This window comes from Stegostoma tigrinum, chromosome 4, assembly GCF_030684315.1.
Source record: "Stegostoma tigrinum isolate sSteTig4 chromosome 4, sSteTig4.hap1, whole genome shotgun sequence".
Lineage (NCBI taxonomy): Eukaryota > Metazoa > Chordata > Chondrichthyes > Orectolobiformes > Stegostomatidae > Stegostoma > Stegostoma tigrinum.
In genome coordinates this window covers 67499417-67526071 of record NC_081357.1, presented here as the reverse complement: position 1 = coordinate 67526071, position 26655 = coordinate 67499417, and the positions used below count along the sequence as shown (strand labels likewise).

The following is a 26655-nucleotide window of genomic DNA, read 5'->3' as shown; positions in this document are numbered from 1 at the left end:
AATAAATATGTTTACACCAATGGTGTGTGTTTGATGGAGTATTTGGGCTTCACTACGGATGCCTTTCTCCTGTCATAGTCATCATAGTTTGGCATGACATCATCACACCAGCCTCAAACATCATGGAAAGTGAGCAAATGCACAAATCAGAAACCCAACATCATGTTAAATAACTAATTAATGAGTCATTGCATTTGTTAAAGAGCTTATGTTATGCATTTTTTGTTAACCTTTGCATTTTTCAAAGATTAAATGGGAGAAAGTTTGGCAGTTATTTACAGCAGTTTTGAAGGGGTGAAGAAAAGGTCAGCCACTGGGATCATAGCTATACATGGCAGAAAATTCTGTTGGTGAAGGTGACAAAGTATGTATGTTTTTAACCTCAACATCTCTGACTCTGCTGTGAAGAAGAGACTGAGAGTGTGGGGCCTTTAAATTTGTAGCCATGACAATCTTCCTGCTCAAGGGATAACCTTCTGTTGCATATCATCTAGGTCTAGACTCCTGCTACACTGCTGATTGGCTGCCTTTCTGATGGAGGCCACTAATTGGTCATCCAACACCTGGCTCACTGAATGGAGGCTGGAGCCCGGATTGAACTGACCAACAGTTTCCATTGTGCCAAACAGATCTACGTCCACTCTTGGTGTAACAATCCAGTCAATTCCATGCTCCCACCCTTATCCCCTTAAATTCTGCAAGTTTATTTTCTTGAACTCATTGATCACCTCACTTCCACCATCCTCTTAGGTAGCAAGTTGTTATGTAAACGAGTTCTTTCTCATATTTCCTTATGTCTCAGCCAAAGTCCTTAAATTCAAAAAATGCACTATTTCAGGTTTTACCATGTAGACAAGATTACCGCTACAGGATGTCCCTGATGTATGAACATCCAACTTACAAATGCTCCTTGTTATGAATGCAGTCTCATATGGGGTTGTAACTTTAAAGATTTAACATATGAGCATTTTCCAATCAATCTGCTCTGGATTAAGTGAAAATTGAAACCAGGCCTTATGGTTCAGAGGTTAAGACTCCACCATTGCAGTACAAGGGCCCTTCCCTCAGGCTTTTTTTCCATCAAATATTAACAAGAAGTTTTCTTGGTCTACCTTAGCAAATGTGGTCATAATCATGTACACTCCATTGGAAATTCCTCCTCAATCATCTTTGCTGCAAGGAGAACAGCACCAGGTTTTCCAACCTGACCTAATCTTCCGGAGGAATGATATTTTATCTCTTTCATGAAATGTGGTTTGGCAACATTTTGAAAACAGGTGTCAATCTATATGTTGGTTCCTTTAAAAGTCATAGAACAGAGTTTGAATGCTGCGTTGAAGAATTCACAAGGAACAAGTTAGGTACTGGTTTATATTATACCAATATGTAAAACACGTTTGGAGATGCCACCAATCACTGATCCTTGGCCTGATCAGTGCAGGTGACAGATAAAATTTAACAGCCAACGGTGCGTACAGATGTATGTTTACACTGTATTGATAAATAAGAATGACTATGAGATGGCAACAGCAAACCCAAAAACAAAGTAAATTCAGAAGGTGCTCATCTAGGTATAATTTGTTAATTGGAAAGGATAATAGGCAGGAACATGTTAAGTCAGATTTATAAGACTCCTGATGAAATAACTTGCCTTGGATGCCGGTGGTCCAGTGTGCACAGTAATTAGACGTGGATTGCTAAACTTTAAAAGCGTTTCGGAGGCAGGGATCATTGTCTCTCACTCAGCAACAATTAGAATGCAATTTGAAAGCAGGATCGGGGCAAGATCACGTGCACACTCCAGTTTTGGTGTTACACAGTGTCACAATCAGTCTCCAAGGGAACAACTGTCTGCACAACACGCCACTGAACCTTGAGGACTGTATGATATGGTCTTCCCCAATCCCAATCCCGGACCGGATGCACCCACTTGCTCCAAACACAAAAGAAAAACCTTGTGGATGTGACCAACACAACATTTCTCCAATTGCCAGTTTAAGCCAAATGTATCTTTACGATTGCTGGAAATCTGAAATTAAAAATAGATTGTCATGGAGATATTTAGCATTTCTCAATGAACTGCTGAGTATTTGCAGCATTTGCGATTTTTATTTCATTTTTCTTGGCAATAATACTGGAAGAAGACTTGCCATATTCCATCGAAAACTGCGTTACTACATGTGTCGGTCACTGAGTGATAATTCAGTACTTAATGCAATATATCAATTCAAATGGAAAACTGCACGTGAAATTATAATTTATATAAAATGTGTTAACATCTGGGTTTGAGATCATGATTGTAAGCATACGAAGAATGCAGTGAGAGAAAGAGACATGCACTGGTAAACAGCTCAAAGCTCTTCACGAGTAACATGGCCGTTGGCGCCTCTCTGGGGTTTTTTTTAACCTTCCAAAATCAATTAACCTTCATCCATTTTATAGACACAAAACAGCCTCCTTCTGAAGCAGTTAAGGTGCTGAGAATGTACATCTTATTAACTGTCAGATTCTAAGCGTCAGCGTGGTGTTTTCGAATGTGCGTTTCAAATAACCAAGCATGCCATAATGTTACTAATGTCTACAGCTATCTTTTCTTCTGCAGCTGTCAGGCTGCCATGACCAGTGCTCTATCTCTGCTCGATGGTCTCTATTTTCTTCAAAAAGAGAAGTATAAAGTATGGATGATTAAAGGTAATACGACGAACGGATGGGTAGATAGCATTTGATTAAGGTTAAGATCAGGGAGATATGTATCATCACAAAACAATGAAGAATCATGTCATTTGGGCGGGTGAACTTCCTAGACAGAAAAAAGCTGCAGGTGCTGGAAATCGGAAACAAAAAGAATTGAAATGTCTAGCAGCGTCGATGGAGAGAAAGAAGACTTAACGTTTCAGGTCCGGTGGCCTCTATAGAAAAAGGGTTCTGAATGACGCTGCATGCACAGAAGGATGGATTTACAGCCAGGTAAATTAACGTGAACGAAGATGTGCTGAGACGGATTTGGGTAAACAGTGGGAGGATTCGGACTGATACGCAACAAGAGTGCAGACGGATACGCCACTGATGATCTTTACTATATTGCTTAAGTTATTAAATCACTTTTGACATGTGAGTTATTGAAGGTAGAACCTGTTTCTGCTACTAACCTCGTACCATTCTCCAGCCATGCTATCCATATGGTGGATTAGCAGCCCGGAGGCGCTTTACAACTCTCAGCATTACATCCGATTGGTGCAAATAAATCAAAGTGCCAGCCCTTGATAATCTCGATTCCATTCTGCAATTCCTTCTGCTGTTCTTACAAAATACTTAAATTGATATATTTAAATCGTCCAAATAAATTCTGGAATTGAAAATGACTAATACAAGTTACTATCACAGCCATTCTAGTTAATTATAGTGACGTAGAATGGAAACAGACCCTTTGGTCTAACCTACCAATGCCGACCATAATGCCCCAGTCCCATTTGCCTGCACTTGGCCCATATCTGTCCAAATATTTCATACTCATGTACTTATATAAATATGTTTAAACATGGTAACTGTACCACATCCACCACTTCCTCTGAAAGTTCATTCCACATGTAAAAGTGTAAAAATGTTGCCCCTCATGTCTTTTTTAAATTGCTCAGCAAGCTTGAAAACCTCACAGTAATGGAGTAAGTGGTTCAGTTTTTCACCCCCTACCAGATCACTTCACCCTCCCTACACCACTCCCAGCGTGCCAGGGGTTTAAATTCCAGTGCAAAAACAGAAATTGCCTGACAACATCTCTGGGAAGAAATCAGTGTTAACATTTCGGGACCAGTGACCCTTTTTCAGAACTGTGCATTAGTATGAAATAAAATTGTAATTTGGTTTATTATATCAGAAAAGACTGATATGATTGCACATTCTCATTGTTTTCCTCTTCACAGAATTTTTAGTAGAAGGTATGTTATAAAGTGTAATATGACTCACATGATTTAATAGTGTTCCTGCAATTGATACTTTTGTGCATAATTTGCACATAACTTACACAGTCAATAATTATTTTGATGCAGTGGATCAGATTAAATTGCATTCTTTGATCTTATTTACTCTTGGAATTTTGGAATAGTTATGCACAAATTTGTAAAACTTTCGCATGAACAGAATGAGGAATAAAATGTGAAATTTTAGGAAAGACTGCAAAGTAAGTACTGGGGAATCTATTTCACGGAAATATGTTAAATTATATCAGTAGATCTAGATCTTTCATTCCCACTGTTGAAGCTTTTTTGAACTATTCATGGAACTCCATAACTAGTAAGTTTTTGATGCCCCAAACTTTGCATTTCCAGACAACCACCTAGTTTGCCTTGTGGTTGAACAGGCCTTGCCAAAGACTTCAGGAACCCTTTCTGAGAATCTGTGGTTTAGCCTAACATGTAGACCACTTGGTAAACTGCCACTTTATTCCAGCTTCTTGGATATTGTCTTGTTTCTAAGCATGTGGGCATTTGCTGAATGTGTTGCAAACCACTTATGTCCGAAGCACTTAACAGGCTGGGCAGGTTTAGCCAAACAAAACCAAAAAATTTGTGAAAGTCAGTTATTCACATACTGCTCAATAATACATAAAAGTGTGAATCAAATTATTTTAATTCCAAACAGACAACGTAAGAATTGATCATGTTAAGATGTCAGAAAGCCTGAAGATAAAAAATAGTTTGTTTTTTTTAGTCAGGAGATGGGTTTATGTGATTTGATAAGGATGTGGATTTTATGGGCATTTTAAGTAGGTCTAAGTGCATTTTCATTTTTACTCTAGCAGGTCCCATTAAAAACCATTCAGTGAACTTCACTTTATTACCATTTCAAACAAACACAAATGTATAAAAATGAAATATATGCAAGAACGTTTCTTTAGAAATTAGTAGTCAGACTGTTTTTGAAGAATTAGTACTTGATATCTTTTCATTAATGTAATTTATTTCCATTCTAAATAAAAGGACAAGCCGTTAAATTATTGCCCCAGTCAATTGCTGAATTGCATTCTCAATCTGAAATAACCACTTTTTGAAAACTGTCAGTTCTTTATTGAAGGGTGTTATTCATTTTAAGAAAAAACTAAATGGCAGCATTGAAAATATTTTCCACGCCATTTATGAAAAAAGAAATGTGCATGCATAAACAGGAAATTAATGTGGGAGGGAAGTGGTCATTTTTTGTACCCACTTCATAGCACTACTTTCAGAAATGACCCAAAAGAGAAGAAAGCTTTTCGCATTTTGAAGTTGAGCTGTTTGCTGCATTATGTGGACATGACAAGCAAAAATCTGAGTTGCAGTTCATCCAAAAGGACTTATGTATTAAAAGAATGTTGGGTAGCTGGTATTGATTGATAGTGCAGGAACAAGAAAAAAAAACAAAGGAACAGCACTATTCATAAAACAAATAGCATCAGCAATCTAAGCATGCAGGAGGAGCAAGATGAACATCAGGTTCAAAATGCAGTAAAAGTTACCATACTCCGACCTGAACATAGGACCGCTCTCCCATTAGAAAGAGACAGTTGGTGGTGGTATAACCTGAGGGTCATCACACCTCAGATGAGGGGACAAGTTGAGAAAATAAATATAGAATTAATGTTTTGAGTCAAGTGACCTTTTATCAGAACTGAAAATAGCTGGGAGAGGGTGGTTTCATGCTCATGAACGGGTCAGGAGAGAGTGGGAGATATGACTAAAGAACAGTGAAACAAAGCCCAGAGATGGAATGAGAGAGACCGAGAGAAAGGACAGGCAAACGAAGAGGAAGCTGATGACAAGCCAAGAGAGATAAATGCTAAATGGGATACTAACAAGGAGCGTGAAAATGGGTGGGCTGTACAAGGACCAACCCATACAATGCAGGACCTAGGGATCTGGGGGACAATAACTGAAATAGAGGAGGATGATTATGGCTCTGAAGTTGTTAAATTCAATATTGAGTCCTGAAGGCTGTAAGGCGTTTAGGTGGAAGATGAGGTGTTGTTCCTCAAGCTCATGTTGAACCATACTGGAGCACTACAACAGGCCTGAGACAGAAATGTTGGCATGGGAACATGGAGATGTGTTAAGTGACAGGCAACTGGAAGCTTGTGATCACTTTTATGGACCAAGCATAGGTGTTCAGCAAAGCAGTCATCCAGTCTGTATTTCATCAGCCCAACGTACAGGAGACTATCGTGTGGACAATGAATACAGTGGAAAAGATTTACTGACAGAAATGCAGGTAAATTACTGCTTCACCTGGAAGGTGTGCCTGAGTCCTTGGCTAGTAAGGAGGGAGAAGGTGAATGTGCTGCGCCTTCTGTGATTGTGGCTATTCACAGCAACTAAGATATTGACCATACCCAATTAGCTTGCAAAACACACACGTAATATTCCATATTAGATGAGATTCCGTGATTAGCAAATGCTGTCGAAATTGTCCTTACAGTGTGAAGATTTACACTACAGCCAATTTAGGATTGTCAGTCAGGCTTGAAGTATGGCACACTTGCAAGAACTGGAAGCTAATGCGGTATATTAATACAGAGTCTTTTTCTTTTCAGACAGAAAAAAATTGCGCTCAAACTGCACTTGTTTCAACTCACCAAACAAGTGACAGTCATTTTAGTTAACAGTGCAAAGACTTGACCAATCAATTTTAAACCAGTCAACCTGTCTGTTTTAAAATTTAAACACAATTTGGCAGTTTAATCAGTCATCACTAAATGATACATTCTCCATGTTACTACCCCTCCCTGTCAGACACCATTAGCCAGCCAATCAGCCCTCTCCTGTTATACAGTGTAGATGTTATTTTCCCTTTACTTTGGTGTTTCTTGCAAGTTGTCCTGTGAGTGCATGACAAAAAGCTTCAACAAAATGTGGTTATGTTCTGCCTGGTTGGAATGAAGGATCTGTTTCCAAGCTTTTTGATTCTCTGTCTTGTGACTTTTTTTTAGCAATACTTAAGTTATGAACTCCTAAATTACTGTATGATTTACTGGCTTGGATTAGAATAAGGTCTCGCACTGTCTACACAATGAACTGTTACCGATTTAAATGCTGAAAGAGCAGCATTATTTATACTTTCGGATATCTGAGTTATTCAACGTTCGTTGGAGATGGATAAGTTGTCTTGTTGGGTTCCAAAGAGTCCGGGCAGAAGCGCAATTCACATTACTAAATTAGGACTGTCAGGAACATTTTAGTTATTGGTACATCATGTCTATACCATGCTTAAATGATAAAAGACATGCTATAAAAGAGGAATCTAAATAATTCTTTTGGGCCACTATCAAAAATACAAAACAGATATCTAGTCACTTAAAGTGACAAGTGCAAAATAAATTCAGAGCCAAGAATAAATACATTTCACTGATTAAAAGTGTAAGAAAAATGGGATAAAATGTAAATTTGTTTCCTCATGTGCATTCCAGAGGAGAAATAGCTTGTCTAGCACCTGGCCATCCATTTTTCAATAGCCATTGCAAAAACGTGTTTGCTTAACATATGTAAAAGTTGAAGCAAAAACAAAATGAAAAATTAAAAACTCATGTCAAAACTTGGATTTATTATTGTAGATGCTGTGGGCTATTGGCGATGTCAAAACACTAAAATCAACTTTATTTGGTGGCACGGAAGGGAGATTTTCACTTCTGTACTACTACTTAGATTAAGATCTGTATGCTTCTTTTTTACCAGTACTGTCAGATCTGATCACTTAAATTTTAGCCAACCATTTCTTCTTCTTCCATTCCCTTCACAATCTTGCAATTGACACTTGTGGTGTGTCAGTGCTGATAAAAAGATAACAAACAGAAGTTTAATGCCAATTCTTTGAGGTTAGGAGATTGATGCTTACACCCTGCTGTTTTCCTGAATGTTATAATGTCTATATGATAAACCTAGCTTTCCACCTGAGCACAAAATCTCTATCTGTTTATCATTCTTCCCATGAGAAGTGGTGGAGGTTTTAATGGTAGATCAACAGGTAGGTATGCAAAGGCATAACAAATACATCTTATTTTCTCTTAGCCTTTAGAACATATCAATATGTATTGTCACTTATTGGCCAGTTTCCTGTTCTTTCAAGCACGGTAGCTGCATTCATCTTTAATAGAATATGTCTATGGTGACTTATTTTATCCAACGTGAAGTGTACTCATACAGACAAATATCAAGGTTAGCTTTTAATGCAGTGTAAGTTAAACTATCTACACTCTGCTGTAGGACATTTATAATGCCCCAGGCACTGATTAATCATCAGAAAGTAGGGCATTTATTCTACAGTCTCCATTATTCAACAAAATGAGAAAGTTCTCCTGTTGGACCTCAAAAGTCTCAGGATATTTGACAGTTCTGCTCATGTGTGAAACAATCATCTATGCACAGAAATTATACAAGTACAATGTTTAATACCAAAAGAAACATTAGAAGCAAAGACAGATAAAATGGCTTGAATTTTCTTTTACAGTGAAAAATGTTGTTTTTCGTACTGTACAGGCAGAGCATACCATACAAAGTACATCAGGGTAGCAGAACAGAATGCAGAATATAGTGTTGCATTCATGGAAAAGGCACAGACACAGACCGAGAGAGAAAGAGAGCAAGAGATGTGTATTAACATTTGAGAGGTCTGTTCAAGAGTCTAATAACAGCCAGGAAGAACCTGTTCTTGAATCTATTCATATGTGCACACAACTTTTATATCTTCTGCTTAACAGAAGAAGGTATAAGTATAACCGGCGTTTGGGAGGGGTCTTTGATTATGTTGTTTGCTTTCCTGAGGCAACAGGAAGTATAAATGGAGTCAATAAATGGAAAGATAACAAAGTGTGAAGCTGGATGAACACAGCAGGCCAAGCAGCATCTCAGGAGCATCTCAGCTCCTGAGATGCTGCTTGACCTGCTGTGTTCATCCAGCTTCACACTTTGTTATCTTGGATTCTCCAGCGTCTGCAGTTCCCAATATCACTGATTCAATAAATGGAAAGCTGGTTTGTGTGATAGACTGGGCTGTGTCCATGACTCAGTAGATCCTTGCAGTCTTGGGAAGGGCAGTTGCCAAACCTCACTGTGAAGCATCCAGATAGATTACTCATTCGGTGCATCTATAAAAATTGATGAGTCCTTGTGGACATGCCGAATTTTCTTAACTTCCTCGGGAAATACAGCATTAATCTGTTTTCTTGATTATTGAGTCGATATGGGTGATCCAGGACAGATTGTTGGTGATTGTTACTCCCAGGAGCTTCTTGACCATCTCCACCTCAGCACCATCGGTGAAGACGGGTGTGCCTTCGACACCATTCCCTGAAGTCAATGACCAGCTCCTTTGTTTTACTGACGTTGATGGAGAGGTTGTTGTCTCTACACCATGAAGCACTCTGTCTCTTTCCTCCACTCTGTCTTGTCATTGTTTGAGAGCTGACCTACAACGGTGATGTCATCAGCAAACCTGAAAATAGAGTTGAAGCAGAATTTGGCCACACAGTCATGAATGTATAAGGCAAATAGTTGGGAGCTGAGTTTGCAGCCTTGCAGGACACCAGATACTCTACCAGGATTATGGTAGAGAAGTTGTTGTCGTTTATTCTTGCTGCTTGTAGTTTACGGATCAGGAAGTTGTGGATCCAGTTACAGAGCAGGGAGCCAAGACCTAGATCTCAAAGTTCAGACATGAATTTGTTTGCAATTATGGTGTTGAAGGCAGAGCTGTAGTCAATAAGTAAAAACCTGGCGTAGGTATCCTTGTTATTTAGATGTTCCACTGATGAGTATAGGAGATGGTGTCTGCCATGGACCTATTGCACCACTAGGTGAATTGCAGAGAATCAGAGCAATTTGGTCGGTTGGAGTTGATGTCAGCCATGACTGACCCCTCAGGGCACTTCATAATTATGGAAGTCAGAGCTACTGGGCAGTAATCATTGAGGCACGCTGCATGATTTTTCTTTGGGACTGAGATGTTGATGGTCTTCTTGAAGCAGGAGGGGACTCCTGCTCATTGACTGCCTATGACCTATCAAATGTAAAAACAAATCAAGGATTTGAGGCACCAGACCTGATGTCATTGTTGAAACTGCATCTACTACCAACTACACTACAGGTGACAATACTGCCCTTCTTCATTACATATCAAGTAGGTGATCAGAGTTAGAAGGAGAGCATCATTTTCTTCCTTGAAGTGGCTGTGGTGTCATTGATATTTCAGGAGTAGAAGTATTGAGTCCAGAGATCTATAAGGCGGTGAGTTTTTTTCAGTAGCATTATTTCAAGTTTGTGAATAGTTCTTCAGAGCAGTGTAGAAAGTGGAGGTAAAGCCACTACCAAATCAATAAAAGGAAAATACTGCAGATGCTGGAGAACTTAAACATTGTTAGTTACTGATCTCCATTCCGAAAAGCACCCTTTCGACCACTAATCCGTGTTTTCAGCCAGTTCTGTATCAATCTAGCCAGCTTATCCCGAATCCCATAAGACTCCACCTTCTGTATCCGTCTGCCATGAGGTACCTTATCAAATGCATTACTAAAGTCCATGTAGGTAACATCCATTGCCCTTCCCTCATCAATTATTCACATCACCTCCTCAAAAAACTCAATCCAATTGGCAAGACATGTCCTTCCCTGCACACATCTATTCTGCCTATCACTGACAAGTCCATTCACTTCCAAATGTGAATAAATCCTGTCTCTCAGTATCTTCTCCAACAGCTTCCCTACCACTGATTATTTGGATTATCTGTTTTCTCTTCTTTAACAAAAGAACAAAATTGCCCTTTATCCAGTTCTCTGGAATCTCTCCTGAGGCCAAAGAAGATGCAAAGAAGTCTATTAAGGCCCCAGCTATATTCCCCTTTGTTTCCCACAGTATCCCTCTGTCGTTGGTGTAATCAGCCTTTTATAACAGTTGAAAATAATGTGATTTGCTTATTTTGATTTTCCCCAGGAAATAGTAATATTCTTAATAAGCAATATTTCCAGTTTTCTGAAGAACAATTGTATCTATAATTCCAAATTGACCTAAATACACAAATAGGAATGTCTGAGTCATCAAATGAAAACTCACAATTGCTGGTTGATTAAGACTCTCACAAAACTAGACCCTAAAAATTATGTTGCCCTAATTTTTAAACTCAACATGTGTAATGGGCCCACTGTCTTGGAGATTGGCTCAATGGCTAGCATTGTGCCTTACAACAACAGACACCAGGGTTTGATTCCATCCTCGCGTGACTGTCTGAGTGGAATTTGCATGTTCTCCCCATGTCAGCGTGGGTTTTCTCCGGGTGCTCCAGGTTCCTCCCATAGTCCAAAGATGTGCAGGCTAGGTGGATTCGCCATGCTAAATTGCCCATCGTATCCAGGGATATGTAGATTAGGTGGGTTATGTGAGATAGGTCTGGGTGGGATGCTCTGAGGACTTGTTGGGTTGAAAAGCCTGTTTTTACACTGTTGGGATTCTATGATCTTTGATCTAGACCTTAGGCATACTTTGTTTTTTTTGATTAAGCTAATAATTTTCCTTGTCATCCAAGGTTCCCGAATCTGGTTGTTCCTGTCCTTCATTTTCTCAGGAACATGCTTGTCCTGCATTCTAATCAACTGGTCATTAAAAGGCTCCAAATGTCAGATATGGATTTACCCTCAAACAGCGGCTCCCGTTCCATATTCTCAATTCTTGCCTAATTCAGTTAACCAAATGTAACCCTTTCATCTGAGGTCCACTCTTGTCCTTATCCATAAATATCCAAAACATATGGGATTATGATCACTATTCCCAAAATGCTACCCCACTGAAACTTTGATCACCTAGCTAGCCTTCTTTCCCAGTATCAGGTCCCGTATAGTCTCCTCCCTCATTGGAATATCCATGTACTGTTGCAAAGAATCTTCCTGGAACATACCTAACAAATTGTACCCCATCTAAATCCCTGATACTAAGGAGTCCCAGTCAATATGGGGGAAGTTAAAATCACCCACCACAACAACCCTGTTATTTTCATATCATTACAGAATCTGACTATATATCTCTTCCTCTATCTCCCGTTGGCAGCTGGGAGCTCTGTAGTACAATCTCAGCATTGTGATTGCACCTTTCCTACTCCTGAGGTATTCCTATAATGCCTCACTGCAAGATCCCTCCAGGGTTTACTCCCTCAACACAGTGTGATATGCTCCCTCACCAGTAATACAACTCCCCGACATTTTTGCTTCCTCCTCAGTTTCGTCTAAAACATCAATATTCCAGAACGTTAAGCTGCCAAGCCTGTCCCTTCTTTCAACCATGTCTCTGTGATAGCAACAACGTCATAATTGCTTACATTAATCCAGGCTGTAAGTTTAACTGTCTTACCTGTTATGCTTCTTGCATTAAAGCAAATACAGTCCAACCCTCCAGCTCGACTGACCTCAGCAAATTTTTCCTAACTGCTCTTCCTCGGAGCAATATTTGACTTAGTGTCAGACTCTTCCCCAGTCTCTATACTTACTGACCTGCTGCACCGGTTCTCATTCCCCTGCCGCGCTAGTTTAAACGATCCTGAGTGGCACCACCAAACCTCTCTGAGATATAGGTGCTCCTCCAGTTTAGGTGCAATTCATCCTTCTTGTAAAGGTCCCACCTTCCCTGGAAGACCTCCCAATGATCCACATGTCTGAAGCCCTTCCCCATACACCAGCTTTTTACCCACATGTTCGATTCTACTCTGCCTCTGTTCCTAGCCTCAGTAGCATGTGGCTTGGGGAGTAATCCTGAGATTACTAGCCTAGAGGTCCTGCTTTGTAGTTTACTATCTAACTCCCTGAATTTTCATTGCCGGACTTTGTCACTCTCCTTACCTATGTCATTTGCACCAATATGGACAACGGCATCTGTCTGTTTACCCTCCCATTTCAGGATGCCCTGTACCCGCTTAGAGACATCCACAACCCAGGCACCAAGGAGGAAACCTACCATCCTGGAGTCTCTCTCACAGCCACGGAAATTCATGTCTGTGCCCCTGACTGTCGTATCTCCAATTACTATTGCTATACTGTGCTTTGTCCCTCCCCTCTGTACAGCAGGGCCAGCCATGGTGCCACTGCTCTGGCTGGTGCCAGGATTAGTGGATTAGGACTTTAGATTCAATACTTCTATTCCATGTTTCAAAAGAACAGGAAGGTTTTCATCACAATTAGAGATTTTTGCTGAATTGATGAACAATTCCTCCAGATCAAAAATAATTTCTTTCCAAGGAACATTACTGAACTTAAACCACCATGTTCCTTAGACAAAGCAATAATTTCCCTTTTGGGAGTAGCTTCTGGAAATGAAGTTGTCATGTCCATAATTTAAGGATTTACAGGTATTCTGCTTTTGATTTTAGTGATGGACTTAGTCTACTAACACCCTACAAAATAGTTCTTAAAAACTTATACAGGTATTCAAGTTTACAATTTGATTACATGTTGACATTTACCTACTGCCTGATTAAATATGACTGCGCAATGGAGCCTTGGCCAGGTAAAATGTCGATTTATTGATGCTTGAGTTTTCCATGTCCTACGTGTCCTGCCTTGGTTATTTCACGTGCTATTCACCATGTCTCCTTACAATATTTGGGGATGCCACTATCTGATAAACAATTGACCATTACTCATCCACAGGTCTTTAAGGATATGTGCACCTCCCCATTGGAACCTGTTTTTAACATAATAACACTCCAGAACTCCTTCAGCCTCAGTTTCAATGTACTGCTGTCAGTGCTGACTTATTTAGCTCTGGATCAGCTTTCTGAGCTTCAATTAGTGAAAACGTGCCAAACTCTTTTGAATTGTTCTTTCCTTTAAATAAATTTTCAGCTACTCTAACATCTGACTTTGACCTCTGGTGATTGATTTTGTTTAGCCATTGTCTGTATCGCCACATATCACCACTCTTTCTTTAACTTGGTTGGACTTTCCGTGATTGACGGTGAAGCTATAACCTGTACTCCAGCCAAATCATCCCCTGGAGTAGGTCTCCATCCTTTCTTAACAACTCGCAGTACAACAGTTCCAGACAAGAAGTCATGTTCTAGATTTACTTTTTACAGTAGGTGAGGGGGCAGGTGTAGGGGCAGGTGTATCACCTCCTGAGGTTGCAGGGAAAAGTTCCATGTGTGGTGGGGCTAGTAGGGAGTGTGGAGTGGAAGAGGAAGTCACAGAGAAAGCAGTCCCTCTAGAAGGCAGATAAGGGTGGGGACGGAAATGTGCATCCCAGATGTCCTCGTTTTTCAAGGACTGCAATTTCCCCTCCACAGTGGCCAAAGATGCCCTCGACTGCATCCCTTGCATTTCCCACAACTCATCCCTCACACCCCCTCCCCACAATAATAACAAAGACAGAATCCCTCTTGTCCTCACGTATCACCCCATCAACCTCCAGATTCAACGCATCATTCTCCGCCATATCCGCCACCTGCAATCTGACCCCACTACGAAGGATATATTTCCCTCTCTACACTTACCTGCCTTTCGGAGGGACTGCTTTCTCTGTGACTTCCTCATCTGCTCCACAGTCCCCACTAGCTCCACCACCCCCGGCACTTTTCCCTGCAACCGCAGGAAATGCTACACCTGCCCTCTCACTCTCATCCCAGGCCCCAAAAACACCTTCCACATTAAACAGATGTTCACCTACACATCTGCTAATGTTGTATATTGTATCCACTGTTCTCAATGTGGCCTCCTCTACCTCGGGGAAACCAAGCTGAGGCTTGGAGACCGCTTTGTGGAGTGCCTATGCTCGGTTTGTGACAAACGACACCACTTCCCAGTTGCGAACCATTTTGAGTCCCCCCACCCCCCCACTCCTTGGACAACATGTCCATTCTGAGCATCCTCCAGTGCCACAACAATGCCATCCAAATGCTGGAGAAACAGCACGTCCTATTCCGCCTAGGAACCCTGCAGCCCAATGGTCTCAATGTGGACTTTACAAGCTTCAAAATCTTCCCACCAACGCCACCCCCCCCCCCCCCCCCCCGATTTCATCCCACGACCAGCCCCTCTCATCCCAGCCTCCTTGACCTGTCCACCTTCCCTCCCACCTACCCATTCCCCCCCTTACTGACCAACCCCCATCCCAACTCCCAACTTACACTCACCTGTACTAGCTTCATTCCCACTTCCTTGACCTGTTTATCTTCTCTCCACCTATCGGCTCCACTATCCACCTTCAGACATTGCCTCCCTCTCTGTCTCTATTTATTTCAGAGCCCCCTTCCCATCCCCCATTTCTGAAGAAGGGTCCAGGTCTGAAACATCAGCTTTCCTGCTCCTCTGATGTTGCCTGGCCTGCTGTGTTCATCCAGCTCCACACCCTATTGTATAAATTTCAAATGTCCTATCAATTTACTTTGCCTGGACAATGTTCTGTTTTCCCTTGGCCAATTCTTTTGGCTTGCTACTTTCTCAAATTATGTCAAGAATGCTTTCGCATCCTTTTCCTCAAATTTAGTTGGCCCTGTTAAAACCTAACCATTTCCATACTGAACTCAGAGCTGTCCTCATCAAAGCCTGCATTATGATCTGATATTTTTTGTTGAGAAGACTGCATCGCTTTAAGCTTTTATTCTTGTTCCTGGTTCCTGGTATCTGGTCTGTATTGTATTTCTACCAAACTTAAAAGCTGTCCTCACCCTTTAATTACTTCTGTCTTCTTAACTCTGGCAGGCAATTTTACTTATCATTTACTTTGCCAATTCAAAGCACTTTGCTTGGCAGTTAACACAATAGCAGATTAATTCAGAAGGTTGTCAGACACTGGGAAATTTGGTGCTGCAATTCTCCAGCAAGGACCTGGAGATCCTGGCACATTGAATCATGCAGAAAAGAGCCTATGTCTTCCCAGTGAACTTGCAGGGAACTCCACGACAGGAGAACCAGCCAGCCTCGGTCCACCCTGCCACCAGGATTAGTGACGTTGCTACAATCTGGATTCTAGCAACACAGGAAGAAGGTGAATGAGCTTCTTTGTATTGTCAGGATAAGGGCCAGACTCCACTCTGCTATCTGACAATCACTTAATACTGCCAATGTAACATCCTTATTCAAAAAGAAAAAGAGACTGAAAGATAGCTAACTATCAACTGTTTACCTTAACATCTGTTACTGAGAAAATGTTCGTCTGTTATGAAGGATGCAGTAGCATAGTATTTAGAAATGTGTAACAAGATGAGCAGAATCAACACAACTTCATGAAGGGGAAATAACGCCTGACAAATTGCATAGAATTACTTGAGGAGGTAACAAGCAGGCTAGATAAGGGGGAAGCATTGGCAACCAACAAGTAATGGAGTGTCAGAGGGATCAGTGCTGGGATCACAGTAATTTATAATATATGTTAATGACTTGGATGAGGAAAATGAATGTACAGTGGCCAAGCTTTCAGATGACACACAAATAAGTGGGAATGTGGGTGGCGACGATGACACAAAGAATCTGCAGAAGGATGTAGACAAGTTAAACAACTGGGAAAACCTTGGCAGTGGAAAAGTTATCCATTTTGTCAGAAGGAATAAAGGAACTGAATATTATTTAAGTGAAGAAAGACTGCAGAAAGTTACAGCACAGAGGGAATTGGGTTGACTTGCATGAACCACAACAAGCTATCTTACAAGTTCAGCAGGTTAATAAGGAAGGCAAATGGAACGTTGGCCTTTATTTCAAAGGGAAGAGAGAGTGAAAATACAGAGATCTTGCTAAAAAATATACTAAGCACTTGTCAGACCCAACCTGGAATACACTGAATAGTTTTGAATCACTTCCACCTGCCTGTATAGCAGTGCAAGGCAAGGCATACTGTGGGCATACCAATAGGCACCAGATGAATGCATGATGAGACAGAATGGGAACAGCTTTCATAGGCAGCATTGATTGGGTACTGGTCCCTTTGCAGTACTTGTACTTCATGCACCCGTAGAATACTGGTTGCCAGTGTACCCAACTAGACATGTCTACCCTTGCAGGACACCCCACTGGTACATTGAAGAATCCCTGGTCGGTGGTGATGTCTCCTAGAATGTCGAGTGCCAATGTTTATAGTGGAAGGGAATTGTGGCTGGAGCTCGTGGTTCATGCCCAGCTCCTCAGTTTGTGTATGGCCAAGATGGAGACAGTGATTTGAATGTGCCAAATATCTCCTGTGATTTCCATGTTAAGATTTTGCAATGGCTTGCCTGTTTAATGGGATTGATTGATTAGATTGCAATTGGATATTAATTAGGTAATTTGGGTTGTCAATAAGATGTTTAAAAGAAATGTTAAATGTCGATTGGGAACTCACTGCTTTCAAGTGAGAATCTCGCCATGCTGCTTGAAAAATGCATGAGGATAAAAGTCAGCAGGATGATCACTTTGAGATAGCCTTTGCTGAACATCTCATCTGATTCTGCCACGTCTTACTGTCGGCTACATCATTTCCAAGCCTGATAAGAATGCAATCACCTCTCATTCTTCAAAATAGTAGAGAGTATAGGCCCTGTTTGCCCAATCTCTATTCATAAAACAGTCCCATCATCTTGGCAGCAAGTCTGGTAAATCTTTTCTGCACTGTCAATGGTACTAATATCTTTTCTGAAGAGAAGAGATCAAAAATGCATACATATGTGCAGTATAACCAAGTTTCTATATAGTTAGAGTGCCCTTATCTCTGAGCCAGGAGGGCCATGTTTAAGTCCCACTTGCTCTAAAGGTTTACATAACAGAACTGAGCAGGTTGATGAGAACATACTTATATAATTGAAACAAAACCTTACTACTCCCATACTCAGAGTCTCTTGTGATAAAGGGTTTTACATTCCTATAGCCTTCCTAATATCTTGTTGTACCTGTATGTTAGCCTTCCGTGACTTATTGACAAGGGTACACACATCCTTTTTCAGATCTACACTTTCCAATCTTTCACCATATCAGAAATATGCCATACGTTTGTACATCCTAACAAAGTTGATGACCTCACATTTTTCCACACTGCATTCCATCTACAATGTTCTTACCCATCCATTGGGCCTATCCAAATCTCAAAAAATCATTCCACATCTTCCTCACAACACACAGTTATGCTTGTCTTTGTATCATCTGTTAATTTAAACTATTTCATTTGGTCTCATGTTAAAATTGCCATGGAATAAGGCATGGCAGGCTTATCATGATCACACCATCTAAAATATAATCCAATTTACTTATAACCAAATGTTTTCTTTTGCTAAAGCAAGTTAGTTGGTGGCTGTGAATGAATTGGAAAGTTCCATACAAAATTGGCATATGTAAAATATAAAAATTGTGAAATGTAAATTCAAAACCACAAATAACTTAATGTCACAAATATCCTCTGACATGCTGATATCTTGTGTCTTTCTGAAAAGAGTGACATATGTGAAGTTATTTCCAGGATTAAGGCCATGAAAGTCCACTATAAGAGAAAGATCGATGGCAATCTAGTCAGTTGTCACTAAAATATTTCCGTGATGGATGGATAGATTTGCATTAACCAGTAAATTTCTATCCTTTTACAGCTTATGAGTCCCAGAGAAACTAACTGGAACTTTAAATTCCCATTAGTACTGTTTTGGCATGTTGGCTGGCAAATTTTGTTGCTTCAGCAGCAATAAACCAAATTTGATATCTTATATTCTCGAAGTAAAGGTCCACAGGTAAGAGTAGTTCTGCAGTAAAACAAGTTACATCCATTAACAGAGATAATGGGAACTGCAGATGCTGGAGATTCCAAGATAATAAAATGTGAGGCTGGATGAACACAGCAGGCCAAGCAGCATCTCAGGAGCACAAAAGCTATTAACACTTTGTTATACATTTGTTCTTGGTGCATCTTCATCTCAGTTTAGTATCCATTACTGAATAGTCTTTCATTGACTATAGAAACTCCTGTAAGGGGTAATGTACCTTTACAGTGCTCTGCTAATGGCAATAAGACATGTTGCATTCTTTATCGTACATGGAAAAGGCACTCAGTAGATGTTTAGATGATAAGCTGAAGAGACTTTAATTTTAATTATATAATTGAAACAGTGGACAGTTGTCGTCAAACAGGTAGCAAGATACAAAATGAACCATTCATCTGTGATGCATATGTGTCTTTGCAAAGGAATGATGCACTGAATTAATTAAATCTAAATTTACTTCTATATCTTACTGTTGTAACTTCAACAAACTGAGAAGACAAATACAGAACACAACAATGCACTGTGAAGAGTAGCCATAATAATTGTAGCTGTTTTATTTTACACAATGAATTCATTAACGATAAAAGGCAGGTCCTTCCAAACCCAGAATCTTCAACTTAGACCATTTTAAAACCTGCTTCACCATATATGCCTCATTTTGGATGTTACTGCCCATCTCAAAAGAGCAGAGAAAATAGAGAGGCAGAATGCAGGTGAAACCTCGTGGCTAAAATTGCTGTGGCTTCACGTGGCTACCATGAGGCAAAATAACTGTAAGGATTATTTTGACATGCCCATGCCCACTAAAACCAAGAAAAATGAGATCTCCAGACATTGAAGCTCAGTCACCTGCTAGTTATATATGACTTCACAAGCAATCCTGAATTGAACATACACTGCCATTTATACATCATCCTGGGTCATTCATATTAACGTAGATACATTTTTGATTTATTATGTCAGATATGTCTGGAAGTATTCCTGAAAGAATCTCAGGGATGGTACAGTTAACATTACTTCTTTAACCATATGGTAATTGATATGGGAAGAACAAGATAAGGAAGACATGCATGCAGCTAAAGAGAAAGGTCTGCAAGGAGTTCAGAAAACAATTACAAGGGCAGGAATTTCCTTTCCAGGATGTCCAGGCTTTATCTGAACAGGCTTACGATCATTGTTCTTGCTGGAGTATTGACTAGAATTTGGTGAGAGTGTGGATTTAAAATAACATGGAAGGAGAATGAGAAAGGATACAATGAGGAAAATGAGAAAAAACAAAGAAAGACAAAAGTTGTCAGTCGGTTAATAAGAAGAAATTAATTAATTAAAAGGGAAGAAGGAAAAGAGTAAGATTGACAAGAAAACTGAAGCCTAATTTATGCAAAGCACCCATAAAAGTGGAGATTTTAATTGTCTTATGATAAAGTAGATATAACAACAATGGGTTTAAATTTAAACAATACAGGACATTTGATATTCCTAATTATGACATTTTTGTAAAGAGACAGAAATGAGTGAAATAATAATAAAGGATTTTGTTATTTAGTCAGATTGTAACATTGTTCTGGAGATTTCATTAACATAAAACCTTTATAGTTAAAACTCAGTTGTGTTATTGTGAAGATAAAAATATCAATGTGGAGATTTGTAAACCAAGGGATTTATAAGAACAATCAGAAAGTAGCATTGGCTATTTTGATTATCCTAAATTATAGAGCAATGAAAGACTTTTTTAATGCACCAATAGCTGGTTCCTATGATCAGCATGATTTTATTTAAACAAATAAAGTATCACTAAGATTCAAAAAATAAGTGGGATAAGTATCTCAAAGGAGACCAGGAGACCAGTTGTGAAACCATGATTACAACACAGTACATTCAATGTGGAAATGGAAAATGACAACAAAGAGTCAATGATAAGGCAGCTAGACTGGGAAAAAACAAAGTTCAATGAGATAAGAAAAAGTGTGGTCCAGATAAACTGGACAGAAAAGTTGGCAAGCAGGATAATGGATCAAGAGTGGGTTGAATTGGATAGAATACAAAATAAATAAATTCCTTTAAGGCAAGAGAATCAGCTTCAAAGGATAGAGTTTTGCAGATAGATAGCTTTACGTTATGATATACAACAAATGGACTGCTATGGTTAAGGAAGGCAGCTCACCACAAACTTCTGAAGGGATGGGAAATAAATACTGGCCAGCCAACAACATCCATGCCCCATGAGAGAATAAAAAAAACATACGTTGCACCACATCCACAACTATTCACTCCCTTCCGTCATCAACAGTAACAGCAGTGTGTACCAACTGTAAGATCCTTAGTGGAAATTTGGCAAGACTCCTTCCAAACCCACAAGCGCTACCATCTAGAGGGACAAGGGAAGCAGATGATTGGGAACACCACCACTGAAAGTTGTCCCCCAATCACTCACCATACTGACTTGAAAATATATTACTGTTCCTTCAGTGTCATTTGGTTAAAACCTAGAACTCCTTTCCTAACAGCTTAATTGATGCGCCTCCAACAAATAAACCGCAGTGATTCATGAAGGCAGCTCACCACTATCTATAGAAGACCAAGCAGGGATGGGTTTTAAATGCTGACCCAGCCAGCAACATCCATATTTCCTGAATGAGTAAAGGAACTATCAAAGAAACAATCATCTAATCAGTTAGATAATTAATAGAGTTGCACTTTCACATCAATTGTCCTTCATGCATTTCATTTAATGTTATTAAGAAAAATTTTAACTCAACATTGAATGTTTTCAAATTCGCACATGAGATTCTTGGTCATTGCAAAATTACCAGTCATTAAAATATTTGGTTAATTATTGTTGAAAGTAATGCAACTTCATGCTATGGTTCAGTGATCATTTTTAATTGCTTCTCCCTCCTAGATGCTTCATTAATTTCAAGTAATTTTGTATAGCTCATTTGTCATTTCTCTGTCTGTCTTCACGTTTATATAGGTGTTTATCTGGTATCATATGAGGCTGAACTATTACAATAAAAATTTATCATAATCCCAACTTTGATTAGCATTCTAAAATCTATCACACTGGATCATGAACATCAGAAAAGTAGGCCTTCCTGAACTGTGCTAAATTCTGCAATTCCATCATTTCTATCCTTACCAACTTATTTAGTTGCTCCATCTTTGGTGGCTGTGCCTTCCGTTACCAAGGCTTTAATCTTTGGTATTCCCTCCATACAGCTCCCCCTCTCAGTTTCTTGTTTCTTTTCCATTTAATTTCCACACTTCTTGAAACCTGCCTCTTCACCTGACCTAATATTTGCTTACACGGCTCAGCGTTATATTTTACTTTGTAAAGCTGTGTGAAGTGCCTTGGGTCTTACCCTACAAATAGTCATATGGTATACTATAAATGATTTCTGCTGTTGTTTTAGATGCATTTGTTCCACATGCTTTTCAATTTAATATCCTCATCCTGAACGACATACCCCAACCTTGCCTTCCTTATCCACTTTATCTTTGCAACCTGAACTACTTTTACATATCTCCATTGCCAATCAGGACTCTGAATCTGGCTTTTTAGGTATGCATTCTCCTTCTTCAATGTCATAGACTCACCCTCTGCAGCTCTTTCTCTAAACCCTTGTGCTTCTCCACTATTTTGCTTGGAAGCACAGAGAGACTGGGTAGTTCAGGGTGGTTTATATGCCAGCACCCCAGGAATTTAGAGTCATAGAGATCTACAGCATAGAAATAAGCCCTTCAGCCCATTATGTCCATGCTAGTCAAAAACAATCACATAATTATTCTAATCCCATTTTCCAACACCTGGCCCACAGCCTTTTATATTCCATGGCGCCAGAAGTGTGCATCTAAATACTCATAAAATGTTATGAGGTTATCTGTCTCTACCACCATTAGAGACAGAGAACTCCACATTTCCAACAGCCTTTGGGTGAAATCATCCTCTCTAAACCTCCTGCCCCTTACTCTAAATCTATGCTCCCTGGTCATTGATCCCTCCATCAAGGGGGAAAGTTTCCTTCTGTCTAGCCTATTGAAGTCCCTCAGAGCTTTATATGCCTTGATTATGTCCCCTGTCAATCTCCTCTACTGGAAGGAAAACAACCCCAGTCCTTCCAAGAAAACAAAGTGTGAAGCTGGATGAACACAGCAGGCCAAGCAGCATCTCAGGAGCACAAAAGCTGATGTTTTGGGCCTAGACCCTTCCGAAATGTCAGCTTTTGTGCTCCTGAGATGCTGCTTGGCCTGCTGTGTTCATCCAGCTTCACATTTTGTTATCTTGGATTCTCCAGCGTCTGCAGTTCACATTATCTCTGATCACAATTTTAACCCCAGTCCTTCCAATCTCTCTTCATAACTCTTCTCCAGCCCAGGAAACATCCTGGTAAATCTCCTATGCACCCGCTCCATGCAATCACATTCCGCCCCCCCCCCCCCACCCCCCCCCCCCCCCCCCCCCCCATAATGTGTATTCCTGAACTGCAAACAGTTCTGTAGCTGTGGCCTGACTAATATTTTATACTGTTCCAGCACACCCTCCTTGCTGTTAAACTCTATACCTCGGCTAATAAATGCAAGAGTCACATGTGGCTTCTTCACCTCTTTATCTACCAGTCCCACGATCTTAAGCAACTGATGGACATGCACACCAACATCCCTCTGATCCTTGGTGATTTCTGGAGTCCTACCGCTCATCATATATTCCCATACCTGGTTTGTCCCGCCCACATGAATCACCACACATTTATCTGGTTTGAATTCTGTTTGCCACTGATCAGCTCATCTGACCAGCTTGTCTAACTCCTCTTGTAGTCTAATCCTTTGCATATTTATCACCCACCCATTTTTGTATCATTTGCAAACTTACTGTTTTCACAGGGACCTTACACGCAATTCTCATTTGCACTGAAAAACATCCGTCTATCAATTGGAATATTTTGGGGCTTTTAAGTTATGTTGGTGATCTACTATGTCCCAAGTTAAATTAGGGTATTTTGTGGACTTTCTGACGATATGTACACTTGGGATGGGTAAGCACTGGAAAATTGAATTAGAATAGTTAGGTGGTTGTTATTTAACCTGTGCAGATTTGATAGGCTGAAAGGCTTTTTTCTGTGCCACAGAACTCCATGACTCTACAAATCTAATATGCAATGGTGTAAATGCTGGAAAACATCAGGAATTTCAAGTTCTGTCCATAAACACAGCAATTCCTATTTTCGTGCGACAAATTTGGGGCTGCTGTAGTTCGTGTATGCCTGGTTACCAGGGACAACTAGCTAAATAAGTGATAAGAAAACTCCACTGAAATAGGATTATGGGATCTCTGAAGTATGGAGCCTGGAGTGTAGCGATTATGCCAGGTGTGTTCTCTGGGAAATGTTTTTTGATAGCCAATGTTCCCCATTAGAGACCTGAGGTAATCCGGTGGATAGGTCACAGGTCACATTGAGTGTTAGTCAGGGATATTTTGTGGAAGGGATTCTGGCATCCTTTGGGGTTACAGAATCAGGGATTATTTTTTAGTGTGAAGTGCCCTTGCAACTCTTAAGTGCCAATAGGATTGTGCAAAAATCTTGCATATGTCCCTTGGAGCTGTCCAAAAATTCTCCACAAGTGTCAATGAATCACAAAGTGTCAACAAGTGACAAAATGTATATTTATGAATGCAAATATTTTTCTTGATAATGTGTAGCCTTCGTAATAGAAATGTAAGTAATGAATTATATTGTTCTACTATGTATATGGGTACTTGTGGACACTCAAACGTTGAAATAGTAGGTGAAGGGGTAAAGAATGGTGGGAACAGGTAGGCACTAAATTGACGTGCTCATTAGTTCATCTGGTTTGGCGTGGGTGAAATGTAAGGAACTGTGGGGCTGATGAGGAGCAAGAGGGTTGTAAGGGGTGAGGGCTAGACGAATGTTTTATATTTCTCTCTTTTTGGAGAGTTAAGGTGCTCTTTGGAATTGTGAAAAGACATTTGTTTGTAGAAATTTCATAAACTCATTGGGTTTTATAATGTGAATTTTTTTTAAAAAGTGCTTGGTGTTTCAGAGCACTAATTCATTAAAAAAAAGGACTTGTGCTGTATTGCAGACAGTATCAGGTTCTTTGACAGGAAGTACAGGAGATCAGAAAATGTATGTAAATAATGAAGACTTAAATGTAAGTGGTCAGATTTGGGTGCCCTTCAACAAAAACATGCAGAAAAAAGTGCAAGTATTGCAGTTAGAAAGGCAATATCTTGTTGGCCTTTACTGCCAGGTGATTGGAGTAAGGAAATCTTGCATCAGTTATACAGAGCTGTGATAAAAATCACACCTGCAATACCATGCACAGTTTAATCACTATTTGATGGAAGGATTTACTTAACTTGGAGACACTGAAGCAGTGGTTCATCAGATCGATTCCAGAGATAGAAGGGTTTTCCAGTTAGATAATATGGATAGGATGGGCCAACACTCTCAGGGGTTTAATGACCTAAGAAGTGATCCTATTAAAACATATTGAATTCTGAGTGGACTTGACAGGGTAGATACTGCAAGGCTCTTTTCTCTTGCCTGGGGAGTCTAGAACTTGCAGGCGTGGGCTCAGGATAAGGGGTGTAATACATTCAGATTGATATTGGGGAAATCTTTCCTCATTCAAAGAGGTTTCAGTATTCATTATTCCATAGGGAGTGAGTTGATTTAAGATTGATAGATTTTTGGACTTAAAAGGAGTTAAGGGATAATCAACAGTGTGGGAAAATGGAATTGAAGTCCCACTGCTCTCCACTCTTCCATCTGCAAACTCACTCTGTGTAGATATTTTCTGAAGGAGGGTCCAGGTCAAGGCCCAGGCCTGGACACTCAGATGGATTCCATTCTGCCACGAAAGCAATCTGTGTATTCCATTTGTTGAGGTCTTTTGGGTGAAGGCAAGTTTGGAGGTGGTGGTGAGTGGGTAGAAGTGGGAGTGTGGAGGTAGCTCCTTATTACACATTTGTTCACCACAGTGTTGTAATTAGTGCAGTTTAGATATAATTAGCTGGGGTACTCCTGTTGTGTTCCTTTTTACATGCATAATATAGTGCAAGCACGTTAAGCTTTAAAATCTGAACTTCACTGATCAGAAAACAAGTCTGCTTTTCAATTTGCAGTAAGGGTTTTCTGCTGTTTATGTGTGATCTGTGTGCTAGAAGTGTGCATTTCGTGAGGCAGGCCCTAGTGGAAAACAGAAACTGAAAAGGAAACCAGAAAAAGGAAACATAGGAAGGGAAGTCATGTTGTCAGTTTCTAAGGAAATAAAAACAAACTGATATGTGAAAACCAAAACTTTTGGCCAGTTTGAACTTGGTTGAAAGAGATAGACCGATCAATTGGAGCAAATGACAACCATACATTGTTAAGTTCTTGATTGTTAATTCATGTTTAACTTATATTGATTTGGGATGTTACAGACTAGGAAGCTATCTAAGATTCTATTTAATGTTTACTTTGGATGACTCTTGTATAGCAAAAAATATTTTATTTTAAATGATGGAAGGGGTACGCTACTAAGCATCAGTGGTAGAGAGAGGGAAGATTTGTGGAGGTGATGCCAATCAAGCAGGTGATCTTGTTCTGGATGGTGTGAAGCTTCTTGAGACCTTTTAGAGCTTCACTCATCCAGGCAAGTGAAGAGTACACAATCACACTCCTGGCTTGTGCCTTGTGGACAAGCTTTGGGGAGTCAGGAGGTGAGTTACTCACTGCAGTATTCTTCACATCTGGCCTGGTCTTGTGGTTCATTCAGTTCAGTATCTGGTCAATTCTAACCCCCAGGATGATAATAATCCCTTTCGAAATTTTGAGTATTGCCAACTATTTTCCATAAATGAGATAGCTGATTTTTCCAACTTGTCATGCCCAAAAAAAATGAAAAGTATAAACCAAAACAGCATATTGAAAATTCAGGACA

At 40.0% G+C, this 26655-nt stretch overlaps 1 protein-coding gene across 1 annotated transcript in view; it reads right to left on the bottom strand.

Annotated features, from left to right (window-relative positions):
* The window catches only part of LOC125452625 (33 kDa inner dynein arm light chain, axonemal-like), a 58955-nt gene extending 35549 nt beyond the window's left edge, over positions 1 to 23406 (bottom strand). Inside the window, exon 1 of the mRNA XM_048531290.2 lies at positions 23271 to 23406. Within this exon, the coding sequence (XP_048387247.2) occupies positions 23271 to 23406 (136 nt within the window). The remainder of the gene's footprint in view (positions 1 to 23270) is intronic.
* Positions 23407 to 26655: the final 3249 nt, after the last annotated feature.